Source organism: Haliotis rufescens, unplaced genomic scaffold, assembly GCF_023055435.1.
Source record: "Haliotis rufescens isolate VD_foot unplaced genomic scaffold, xgHalRufe1.0.p SCAF_6, whole genome shotgun sequence".
Classification (NCBI taxonomy): domain Eukaryota; kingdom Metazoa; phylum Mollusca; class Gastropoda; order Lepetellida; family Haliotidae; genus Haliotis; species Haliotis rufescens.
This window is the reverse complement of record NW_025964334.1, coordinates 11,234,897-11,247,888: the sequence shown is the minus strand read 5'-3', so window position 1 is coordinate 11,247,888 and position 12,992 is coordinate 11,234,897. Positions and strand designations below refer to the sequence as shown.

The 12,992-nt window shown below is 39.7% G+C and overlaps 2 protein-coding genes across 2 annotated transcripts in view; both read left to right on the top strand.

Moving 5' to 3' along the window:
• Positions 1-2,738: 2,738 nt before the first annotated feature.
• On the top strand, positions 2,739-7,416 carry LOC125374699 (coadhesin-like). Its single transcript, XM_048385957.1, has 6 exons — positions 2,739-2,859; positions 3,337-3,519; positions 4,183-4,374; positions 5,700-5,891; positions 6,369-6,551; positions 7,217-7,416. Exons 1-6 carry the CDS (start codon positions 2,739-2,741, stop codon positions 7,414-7,416), a joined length of 1,071 nt encoding a protein of 356 aa, XP_048241914.1.
• A 479-nt stretch (positions 7,417-7,895) lies between these two features.
• The window catches only part of LOC124120098, an 81,371-nt gene continuing 76,274 nt past the window's right edge, over positions 7,896-12,992 (top strand). Inside the window, exons 1-7 of the mRNA XM_048385956.1 lie at positions 7,896-8,068; positions 8,734-8,925; positions 9,403-9,585; positions 10,251-10,442; positions 10,920-11,102; positions 11,768-11,959; positions 12,437-12,619. Of these exons, the coding sequence (XP_048241913.1) occupies positions 8,805-8,925; positions 9,403-9,585; positions 10,251-10,442; positions 10,920-11,102; positions 11,768-11,959; positions 12,437-12,619 (1,054 nt within the window). The 5' untranslated portion in view covers positions 7,896-8,068; positions 8,734-8,804. The remainder of the gene's footprint in view (positions 8,069-8,733; positions 8,926-9,402; positions 9,586-10,250; positions 10,443-10,919; positions 11,103-11,767; positions 11,960-12,436; positions 12,620-12,992) is intronic.

Sequence of the window (12,992 nt, the reverse complement as noted above, 5' to 3'; positions counted from 1 at the left end):
TATTCCTTTTTTTAAAATAAATTCAAACATTTGTGATTAAGTATTCCCTAAAGTATCACAATGAACAAAGATGATATTTGGATTAGACTTACCCCCTAAGAAACCCATGCTTTTCGCAAGAGGATAACTAACGGTGATCAGGGTCCTTGACTTGGTTGATGCATGTCATCGAATCCCAATTACGTAGATCGATGCTCATGATATCAGTGACTGGATTGTCTGGTCCATACTCGGTTATTTACAGACTTATCGCTCCTGATTGTTTTAATGAAGAAAGAAGTTGCTTATCAAAAACTATTGTCCTTACTTAATATAGCAACGCCCATAACAGATATAAGTTGTACATAAATATCACACGTAGAATCACGTCGCCAAACGTTTTGGTAATATACCATCTTACGACAACTGTACATTTAAATTGTCATACGAATTAATCGTCACAACACCAATGAAGGTGATTGTTACAGAATGAAACAGTACTCTTCAACAAGAATGATACTAAACTATAGCTTATCGTTGATAATTTTTTAGATGAAATCTGAAATCTGAAATCCTTGGCAAATATAGCCAGATGCTAATACGATTGACAAAAACCTAAAACCACAAACCTTGAATACCTTAGAATACTGTCACCAACCTTTTAATAAACTTCTTATTGATTCTATTCATTTTGTTTCCTATTTTAAGTTTAAACATTGTATTTTATAATAATTTTAAGTGAGATATACACAAACGAACGAAATTCAGTTTTAAAATGTCACGTTGACATGAGAGATATGATAACATATCAATCTCTAATGTTTCGGGAGTATATTTAATGTTCAGCATATACACCATTCCACACACACTCCAGTAATTAATGACACACGTCACAACTGACATTGCTCAATAATTCCAAAAATGTTGTCATCCTGATAAAGCATCTTCAGAGCAAGAGTCATATGACGCTCTTTGAAATAGACACAGAAGGAAGAGACTCTGTCGCACTTCAAAAGTTCGGAAATGTACCTTAGACCGTAGACATAAATATAAGTTGACTATGTTCAAGGTAAAGTCACCCTTCTTGTCACACAAGCTTGTGGATAGTTTGTTGTCACTCTGGATTATGCATAGTTCTAAATTTCAAATAGACGAGGCTTTTTCCCTGGATTCTTGTATACCTAGTTCAGTTCTTTTCTTTTGTAAAACCAAATCTACACTGTAAAGAAGAAACGTAGGAACTTGACGTAACCAAATTCTACATAACTAAATTTTAACATGACACTGAATAATGCTTGATTCTTATTCCATTATACATCTCAAAATAGAAAAGTCTTTTCAGACAAACACGTGCGTGTGAATGCATCGATGTTTTGACAGCCTACAGACAGATAGAATAGATCAGGTGGTCAGGCTCGGTAACTTGGCTGACTGCCTGTCATCGTACCACGACGGCGTGGCTTGATGCTAAAAATATAAATCATTGGATTCTTTACCACCAGCCGTTATGTAGCTGGAGTGGTACAGATTGCGGCGTTGAACAAAAAAGAACAAGCAAACATACACACACATTTGGTATTAATCACATTTCTAGTTCTGTGTATTCACAGTAAAATCAACTTTAGTAGAGCACCTTCAAAAATGTTTAAGGAAATGAACGCTGAAGGACGAAGGTGTATGGAACGTGCTGATATTGCAATAAGAAACCACAAAACGTCTCTTTGTGTCGGACGTTTAGTTGACGTGTACACATGAATGTCCGGTTATTAGATAATTTGTTGGTCGAAATTGTGGTAGGCACTTGCGGGAGGGAAAGATGTAGGGACAAAGTGGAACATAGGAAAGAACGAGGAAGGCTAAGACATGATGGCACCAGGGTGAGACGGCAATTGAATCACATCTGGTCAAAATTGAGAGTAAAAGTTGCTCTTGATTGAAGTTATAGTTGCTGTTACCAGTAGGCATTTTTTATGTGAAGTACAGCTGCAGCTGCAGCTTTGAAAACAACCGTATGACAAATGACTTGACACATACATTTATTTGCATGCTTCGACTCACGTGCTTTAAAATGCGACACTAATTGAAGCGGAAATAAATCCTCACGCCTCATGAATTAAGTTGAAAAGATAATCATGTTGAAAAATGGATGTTGAAAATGAAAATAAACTGACCCTATCTGAAAATGTGCCCCTACAGCTAATATTTAATGCCAAAAATTGAATATAAAAATCAACATCAGACATTAATCAGTCTCGATTTTCTGCGAAAACAGATTTCACCTGGCATACAAGGCAATGAAGTGGTGCAAATTATATCAATGGGTTACTGTAAATCAGTGATGACACCAGATGTTCGCGAAAACAATAATCATATTCTGGAATACTGGTAGTAGCCGTCAATGACATAAAAAGTCACTCTGCTTATTAACTTCCCTTCCAATGTGAGGAGCCTACGTAATTCGATGACGAGAGCAAACTATGTACATCTCTGAAAGTAAACAAAGAATACCAAATCCCTCTCCTCGGTTTCTTTTTCTTGGCACAAACTGAACCTTTCCCGATTTCACAATAGGCAGCAAATAGTCGGATGAACATAACATCAGCATTTGCTACACAATTGTAACATTTATTAGTCATAATATATGTATTGCTAGCATATCACTGTGTTGACCATGTTGATACTTTGCAGTTGATGGAGGGCTGTCAAACTGGACATCGTGGTCAATCGTACCCTGCCCTCTCACATGTGGAGTAGATGCCATGACAAATCAGAGCAGACGTAGGGATTGTGTCAATCCCGCTCCGGAAGCCGGTGGCAAGAACTGCACAGGTCCACTGATGGAAAGCAGTCAGACACACTGCAATGTCCCTCCATGTAGTGGTATGTGAGGGCCAATTTATCATTCAGTTTATACTTCTGTAGTGTACATGTACAACTTTGTGTTTAATTATTGGAGGACGAAACTTTGCCTTTCTGGTCATATGTCGAACCACAAAGATCAGATGACATCTTAAGAGTTGTATGATCACACCCAATCTTATGCACTCCCATATGGGTGTTGGATATGTGTCTGTTACAACTAGCAGCAGTTAAAATACGCATAACTTCTGGACGTGTAGAGCGACTGTCGTAAAGATACCAGGAGTATTTAAACTAAAGAAAGCAAGAGTATGACAAACCTTAAGAAGAAATTCACATTCCTTATATTGATCATATATGTTATGTTTGTCAGATTAAGCCTTTTGTACTGACTCTCTAATGTTCATTCATCGGTATAGAAATGATAGAAATATTGTCAAGAGAAATATAGAGGCAATGCACGAAACAATGACACGATTTGTTTATTCCAACCACTAGGCGACGACGGCGTTGGCGAGTGGAGCCAGTGGAGTGCTGCAGTATGCACAACCACCTGTGGTGAAGGCCAAAAGGGAAGCGTGGAAAGAAGCAGAAGTTGTGTTACGCCAGCCAATAACATCAGCTGTACGGCCGCACTAACAGAAACCCAAATGGGAAACTGCGGCCTGCCTAAATGCCCAGGTAAATGTGTAGCTATGTATAAATGTACCACCTTCTTGTACTGCAGTATATAAAATGTAACAACTCTACCCAGAGAAGTAACTCCTTTCCTGTATATTCTGAGTGCTCTATGTCCACCATCACAGTATGGAAAAGCCTCACCTCTTTGACTGAAGCAGCTCTGACAGAGCGAGTTTGTATGTAAAGGTTGTTGGCATTAATAGTGTGTCTCCAAGTTAACAAAGTAATACGAGTGGAATATCAAATCCGCCTCCAATGCACTTGCTCGTATGACACGTTCCCAAAATAAGATATTAAAAACCATGTCCATTTTATGCTGTAAATCAATCGCCAACTGTTTTCATTAACTACATTTTGAAATACATGGAATATCCTGATAACATTATGGATTAATTTCTAAAGGCATCAGATAGATCATCACTTTGCTATATTTGACGCACACTGTACAGGTGAGACATGGGCAGCACCAAAACGAATGGTAGTGAATAAACAACACTGGTTTCTTTTTCTACGTGCAAAACAGAAACATCCCTTATTTCACAATCCGCAGCAAATAGTCGGATGAACATAATATCAGCATTTGCTACACAATTGTCACATTTGTTTTTGATAATATATGGATTGCTAGCATATCACTGTGTTGACCATGTTGATACTTTGCAGTTGATGGAGGGCTGTCAAACTGGACATCGTGGTCAATCGTACCCTGCCCTCTCACATGTGGAGTAGATGCCATGACAAATCAGAGCAGACGTAGGGATTGTAACAACCCCGCTCCGGAAGCCGGTGGCAAGAACTGCACAGGTCCACTGATTGAAAGCAGTCAGACACACTGCAATGTCCCTCCATGTAGTGGTATGTGAAGGCCAATTTGTCATTCAGTTTATACTTCTGTAGTGTGCATGTACAACTTTCAGTTTAATTATTGGAAAACGAAACTTTGCCTTTCTGGTCATATGTCGAACCACAAAGATCAGATGACATCTTAAGAGTTGTATGATCACACCCAATCTTATGCACTCCCATATGGGTGTTGGATATGTGTCTGTTACAACTAGCAGCAGTTAAAATACGCATAACTTCTGGACGTGTAGAGCGACTGTCGTAAAGATACCAGGAGTATTTAAACTAAAAAAAGCAAGAGTATGACAAACCTTAAGAAGAAATTCACATTCCTTATATTGATCATATATGTTATGTTTGTCAGATTAAGCCTTTTGTACTGACTTTCTAATGTTCATTCATCGGTATAGAAATGATAGAAATATTGTCAAGAGAAATATAGAGGCAATGCACGAAACAATGACACGATTTGTTTATTCCAACCACCAGGCAACGACGGCGTTGGCGAGTGGAGCCAGTGGAGTGCTGCAGTATGCACAACCACCTGTGGTGAAGGCCAAAAGGGAAGCGTGGAAAGAAGCAGAAGTTGTGTTACGCCAGCCAATAATATCAGCTGTACAGCCGCACTAACAGAAACCCAAATAGGAAACTGCGGCCTGCCTAAATGCCCAGGTAAATGTGTAGCTATGTATAAATGTACCACTTTCTTGTACTGCATTATATAAAATGTAGCAACCCTACCCAGAGAAGTAACTCCTTTCCTGTATATTCTGAGTGCTCTATGTCCACCATTACAGCATGGAAAAGCCTCACCTCTTTGACTGAAGCAGCTCTGACAGAGCGAGTTTGTATGTAAAGGTTGTTGGCATTAATAGTGTGTCTCCAAGTTAACAAAGTAATACGAGTGGAATATCAAATCCGCCTCCAATGCACTTGCTCGTATGACACATGTTCCCAAAATAAGATATTAAAAACCATGTCCATTTTATGCTGTAAATCAATCGCCAACTGTTTTCATTAACTACATTTTGAAATACATGGAATATCCTGATAACATTATGGATTAATTTCTAAAGGCATCAGATAGATCATCACTTTGCTATATTTGACGCACACTGTACAGGTGAGACATGGGCAGCACCAAAACGAATGGTAGTGAATAAACAAGACTGGTTTCTTTTTCTACGTGCAAAACAGAAACATCCCTTATTTCACAATCCGCAGCAAATAGTCGGATGAACATAATATCAGCATTTGCTACACAATTGTCACATTTGTTTTTGATAATATATGGATTGCTAGCATATCACTGTGTTGACCATGTTGATACTTTGCAGTTGATGGAGGGCTCTCAAACTGGACATCGTGGTCAATCGTACCCTGCCCTCTCACATGTGGAGTAGATGCCATGACAAATCAGAGCAGACGTAGGGATTGTAACAACCCCGCTCCGGAAGCCGGTGGCAAGAACTGCACAGGTCCACTGATTGAAAGCAGTCAGACACACTGCAATGTCCCTCCATGTAGTGGTATGTGAAGGCCAATTTGTCATTCAGTTTATACTTCTGTAGTGTACATGTACAACTATCAGTTTAATTATTGGAGGACGAAACTTTGCCTTTCTGGTCATATGTCGAACCACAAAGATCAGATGACATCTTAAGAGTTGTATGATCACACCCAATCTTATGCACTCCCATATGGGTGTTGGATATGTGTCTGTTACAACTAGCAGCAGTTAAAATACGCATAACTTCTGGACGTGTAGAGCGACTGTTGTAAAGATACCAGGAGTATTTAAACTAAAGAAAGCAAGAGTATGACAAACCTTAAGAAGAAATTCACATTCCTTATATTGATCATATATGTTATGTTTGTCAGATTAAGCCTTTTGTACTGACTTTCTAATGTTCATTCATCGGTATAGAAATGATAGAAATATTGTCAAGAGAAATATAGAGGCAATGCACGAAACAATGACACGATTTGTTTATTCCAACCACTAGGCGACGACGGCGTTGGCGAGTGGAGCCAGTGGAGTGCTGCAGTATGCACAACCACCTGTGGTGAAGGCCAAAAGGGAAGCGTGGAAAGAAGCAGAAGTTGTGTTACGCCAGCCAATAACATCAGCTGTACGGCCGCACTAACAGAAACCCAAATGGGAAACTGCGGCCTGCCTAAATGCCCAGGTAAATGTGTAGCTATGTATAAATGTACCACCTTCTTGTACTGCAGTATATAAAATGTAACAACTCTACCCAGAGAAGTAACTCCTTTCCTGTATATTCTGAGTGCTCTATGTCCACCATCACAGTATGGAAAAGCCTCACCTCTTTGACTGAAGCAGCTCTGACAGAGCGAGTTTGTATGTAAAGGTTGTTTGCATTAATAGTGTGTCTCCAAGTTAACAAAGTAATACGAGTGGAATATCAAATCCGCCTCCAATGCACTTGCTCGTATGACTCATGTTCCCAAAATAAGATATTAAAAACCATGTCCATTTTATGCTGTAAATCAATCGCCAACTGTTTTCATTAACTACATTTTGAAATACATGGAATATCCTGATAACATTATGGATTAATTTCTAAAGGCATCAGATAGATCATCACTTTGCTATATTTGACGCACACTGTACAGGTGAGACATGGGCAGCACCAAAACGAATGGTAGTGAATAAACAACACTGGTTTCTTTTTCTACGTGCAAAACAGAAACATCCCTTATTTCACAATCCGCAGCAAATAGTCGGATGAACATAATATCAGCATTTGCTACACAATTGTCACATTTGTTTTTGATAATATATGGATTGCTAGCATATCACTGTGTTGACCATGTTGATACTTTGCAGTTGATGGAGGGCTGTCAAACTGGACATCGTGGTCAATCGTACCCTGCCCTCTCACATGTGGAGTAGATGCCATGACAAATCAGAGCAGACGTAGGGATTGTAACAACCCCGCTCCGGAAGCCGGTGGCAAGAACTGCACAGGTCCACTGATTGAAAGCAGTCAGACACACTGCAATGTCCCTCCATGTAGTGGTATGTGAAGGCCAATTTGTCATTCAGTTTATACTTCTGTAGTGTGCATGTACAACTTTCAGTTTAATTATTGGAAAACGAAACTTTGCCTTTCTGGTCATATGTCGAACCACAAAGATCAGATGACATCTTAAGAGTTGTATGATCACACCCAATCTTATGCACTCCCATATGGGTGTTGGATATGTGTCTGTTACAACTAGCAGCAGTTAAAATACGCATAACTTCTGGACGTGTAGAGCGACTGTCGTAAAGATACCAGGAGTATTTAAACTAAAAAAAGCAAGAGTATGACAAACCTTAAGAAGAAATTCACATTCCTTATATTGATCATATATGTTATGTTTGTCAGATTAAGCCTTTTGTACTGACTTTCTAATGTTCATTCATCGGTATAGAAATGATAGAAATATTGTCAAGAGAAATATAGAGGCAATGCACGAAACAATGACACGATTTGTTTATTCCAACCACCAGGCAACGACGGCGTTGGCGAGTGGAGCCAGTGGAGTGCTGCAGTATGCACAACCACCTGTGGTGAAGGCCAAAAGGGAAGCGTGGAAAGAAGCAGAAGTTGTGTTACGCCAGCCAATAATATCAGCTGTACAGCCGCACTAACAGAAACCCAAATAGGAAACTGCGGCCTGCCTAAATGCCCAGGTAAATGTGTAGCTATGTATAAATGTACCACTTTCTTGTACTGCATTATATAAAATGTAGCAACCCTACCCAGAGAAGTAACTCCTTTCCTGTATATTCTGAGTGCTCTATGTCCACCATTACAGCATGGAAAAGCCTCACCTCTTTGACTGAAGCAGCTCTGACAGAGCGAGTTTGTATGTAAAGGTTGTTGGCATTAATAGTGTGTCTCCAAGTTAACAAAGTAATACGAGTGGAATATCAAATCCGCCTCCAATGCACTTGCTCGTATGACACATGTTCCCAAAATAAGATATTAAAAACCATGTCCATTTTATGCTGTAAATCAATCGCCAACTGTTTTCATTAACTACATTTTGAAATACATGGAATATCCTGATAACATTATGGATTAATTTCTAAAGGCATCAGATAGATCATCACTTTGCTATATTTGACGCACACTGTACAGGTGAGACATGGGCAGCACCAAAACGAATGGTAGTGAATAAACAAGACTGGTTTCTTTTTCTACGTGCAAAACAGAAACATCCCTTATTTCACAATCCGCAGCAAATAGTCGGATGAACATAATATCAGCATTTGCTACACAATTGTCACATTTGTTTTTGATAATATATGGATTGCTAGCATATCACTGTGTTGACCATGTTGACACTTTGCAGTTGATGGAGGGCTGTCAAACTGGACATCGTGGTCAATCGTACCCTGCCCTCTCACATGTGGAGTAGATGCCATGACAAATCAGAGCAGACGTAGGGATTGTAACAACCCCGCTCCGGAAGCCGGTGGCAAGAACTGCACAGGTCCACTGATTGAAAGCAGTCAGACACACTGCAATGTCCCTCCATGTAGTGGTATGTGAGGGCCAATTTGTCATTCAGTTTATACTTCTGTAGTGTACATGTACAACTTTCAGTTTAATTATTGGAGGACGAAACTTTGCCTTTCTGGTCATATGTCGAACCACAAAGATCAGATGACATCTTAAAAGTTGTATGATCACACCCAATCTTATGCACTCCCATATGGGTGTTGGATATGTGTCTGTTACAACTAGCAGCAGTTAAAATACGCATAACTTCTGGACGTGTAGAGCGACTGTCGTAAAGATACCAGGAGTATTTAAACTAAAAAAAGCAAGAGTATGACAAACCTTAAGAAGAAATTCACATTCCTTATATTGATCATATATGTTATGTTTGTCAGATTAAGCCTTTTGTACTGACTTTCTAATGTTCATTCATCGGTATAGAAATGATAGAAATATTGTCAAGAGAAATATAGAGGCAATGCACGAAACAATGACACAATTTGTTTATTCCAACCACTAGGCGACGACGGCGTTGGCGAGTGGAGCCAGTGGAGTGCTGCAGTATGCACAACCACCTGTGGTGAAGGCCAAAAGGGAAGCGTGGAAAGAAGCAGAAGTTGTGTTACGCCAGCCAATAATATCAGCTGTACAGCCGCACTAACAGAAACCCAAATGGGAAACTGCGGCCTGCCTAAATGCCCAGGTAAATGTGTAGCTATGTATAAATGTACCACTTTCTTGTACTGCAGTATATAAAATGTAGCAACCCTACCCAGAGAAGTAACTCCTTTCCTGTATATTCTGAGTGCTCTATGTCCACCATCACAGTATGGAAAAGCCTCACCTCTTTGACTGAAGCAGCTCTGACAGAGCGAGTTTGTATGTAAAGGTTGTTTGCATTAATAGTGTGTCTCCAAGTTAACAAAGTAATACGAGTGGAATATCAAATCCGCCTCCAATGCACTTGCTCGTATGACTCATGTTCCCAAAATAAGATATTAAAAACCATGTCCATTTTATGCTGTAAATCAATCGCCAACTGTTTTCATTAACTACATGTTGAAATACATGGAATATCCTGATAACATTATGGATTAATTTCTAAAGGCATCAGATAGATCATCACTTTGCTATATTTGACGCACACTGTACAGGTGAGACATGGGCAGCACCAAAACGAATGGTAGTGAATAAACAAGACTGGTTTCTTTTTCTACGTGCAAAACAGAAACATCCCTTATTTCACAATCCGCAGCAAATAGTCGGATGAACATAATATCAGCATTTGCTACACAATTGTCACATTTGTTTTTGATAATATATGGATTGCTAGCATATCACTGTGTTGACCATGTTGACACTTTGCAGTTGATGGAGGGCTGTCAAACTGGACATCGTGGTCAATCGTACCCTGCCCTCTCACATGTGGAGTAGATGCCATGACAAATCAGAGCAGACGTAGGGATTGTAACAACCCCGCTCCGGAAGCCGGTGGCAAGAACTGCACAGGTCCACTGATTGAAAGCAGTCAGACACACTGCAATGTCCCTCCATGTAGTGGTATGTGAGGGCCAATTTGTCATTCAGTTTATACTTCTGTAGTGTACATGTACAACTTTCAGTTTAATTATTGGAGGACGAAACTTTGCCTTTCTGGTCATATGTCGAACCACAAAGATCAGATGACATCTTAAAAGTTGTATGATCACACCCAATCTTATGCACTCCCATATGGGTGTTGGATATGTGTCTGTTACAACTAGCAGCAGTTAAAATACGCATAACTTCTGGACGTGTAGAGCGACTGTCGTAAAGATACCAGGAGTATTTAAACTAAAGAAAGCAAGAGTATGACAAACCTTAAGAAGAAATTCACATTCCTTATATTGATCATATATGTTATGTTTGTCAGATTAAGCCTTTTGTACTGACTTTCTAATGTTCATTCATCGGTATAGAAATGATAGAAATATTGTCAAGAGAAATATAGAGGCAATGCACGAAACAATGACACGATTTGTTTATTCCAACCACTAGGCGACGACGGCGTTGGCGAGTGGAGCCAGTGGAGTGCTGCAGTATGCACAACCACCTGTGGTGAAGGCCAAAAGGGAAGCGTGGAAAGAAGCAGAAGTTGTGTTACGCCAGCCAATAATATCAGCTGTACAGCCGCACTAACAGAAACCCAAATGGGAAACTGCGGCCTGCCTAAATGCCCAGGTAAATGCGTAGCTATGTATAAATGTACCACTTTCTTGTACTGCAGTATATAAAATGTAGCAACCCTACCCAGAGAAGTAACTCCTTTCCTGTATATTCTGAGTGCTCTATGTCCACCATCACAGTATGGAAAAGCCTCACCTCTTTGACTGAAGCAGCTCTGACAGAGCGAGTTTGTATGTAAAGGTTGTTTGCATTAATAGTGTGTCTCCAAGTTAACAAAGTAATACGAGTGGAATATCAAATCCGCCTCCAATGCACTTGCTCGTATGACACATGTTCCCAAAATAAGATATTAAAAACCATGTCCATTTTATGCTGTAAATCAATCGCCAACTGTTTTCATTAACTACATTTTGAAATACATGGAATATCCTGATAACATTATGGATTAATTTCTAAAGGCATCAGATAGATCATTACTTTGCTATATTTGACGCACACTGTACAGGTGAGACATGGGCAGCACCAAAACGAATGGTAGTGAATAAACAACACTGGTTTCTTTTTCTACGTGCAAAACAGAAACATCCCTTATTTCACAATCCGCAGCAAATAGTCGGATGAACATAATATCAGCATTTGCTACACAATTGTCACATTTGTTTTTGATAATATATGGATTGCTAGCATATCACTGTGTTGACCATGTTGATACTTTGCAGTTGATGGAGGGCTGTCAAACTGGACATCGTGGTCAATCGTACCCTGCCCTCTCACATGTGGAGTAGATGCCATGACAAATCAGAGCAGACGTAGGGATTGTAACAACCCTGCTCCAGAAGCCGGTGGCAAGAACTGCACAGGTCCACTGATTGAAAGCAGTCAGACACACTGCAATGTCCCTCCATGTAGTGGTATGTGAGGGCCAATTTGTCATTCAGTTTATACTTCTGTAGTGTACATGTACAACTTTCAGTTTAATTATTGGAAAACGAAACTTTGCCTTTCTGGTCATATGTCGAACCACAAAGATCAGATGACATCTTAAGAGTTGTATGATCACACCCAATCTTATGCACTCCCATATGGGTGTTGGATATGTGTCTGTTACAACTAGCAGCAGTTAAAATACGCATGACTTCTGGACGTGTAGAGCGACTGTCGTAAAGATACCAGGAGTATTTAAACTAAAGATAGCGAGAGTATGACAAACCTTAAGAAGAAATTCACATTCCTTATATTGATCATATATGTTATGTTTGTCAGATTAAGCCTTTTGTACTGACTTTCTAATGTTCATTCATCGGTATAGAAATGATAGAAATATTGTCAAGAGAAATATAGAGGCAATGCACGAAACAATGACACGATTTGTTTATTCCAACCACTAGGCGACGACGGCGTTGGCGAGTGGAGCCAGTGGGGTGCTGCAGTATGCACAACCACCTGTGGTGAAGGCCAAAAGGGAAGCGTGGAAAGAAGCAGAAGTTGTGTTACGCCAGCCAATAATATCAGCTGTACAGCCGCACTAACAGAAACCCAAATTGGAAACTGCGGCCTGCCTAAATGCCCAGGTAAATGTGTAGCTATGTATAAATGTACCACTTTCTTGTACTGCAGTATATAAAATGTAGCAACCCTACCCAGAGAAGTAACTCCTTTCCTGTATATTCTGAGTGCTCTATGTCCACCATCACAGTATGGAAAAGCCTCACCTCTTTGACTGAAGCAGCTCTGACAGAGCGAGTTTGTATGTAAAGGTTGTTTGCATTAATAGTGTGTCTCCAAGTTAACAAAGTAATACGAGTGGAATATCAAATCCGCCTCCAATGCACTTGCTCGTATGACACATGTTCCCAAAATAAGATATTAAAAACCATGTCCATTTTATGCTGTAAATCAATCGCCAACTGTTTTCATTAACTACATTTTGAAATACATGGAATA

Bases quoted from the DNA above. Each gene is read 5' to 3' on its own strand.
- LOC125374699 (XM_048385957.1), top strand. From the start codon at position 2,739: ATGACAAATCAGAGCAGACGTAGGGATTGTGTCAATCCCGCTCCGGAA. The intron at 3,520-4,182 runs GTAAATGTGTAG...GATACTTTGCAG, and splicing joins CGGCCTGCCTAAATGCCCAG to TTGATGGAGGGCTGTCAAAC. The intron at 6,552-7,216 runs GTAAATGTGTAG...GATACTTTGCAG, and splicing joins CGGCCTGCCTAAATGCCCAG to TTGATGGAGGGCTGTCAAAC.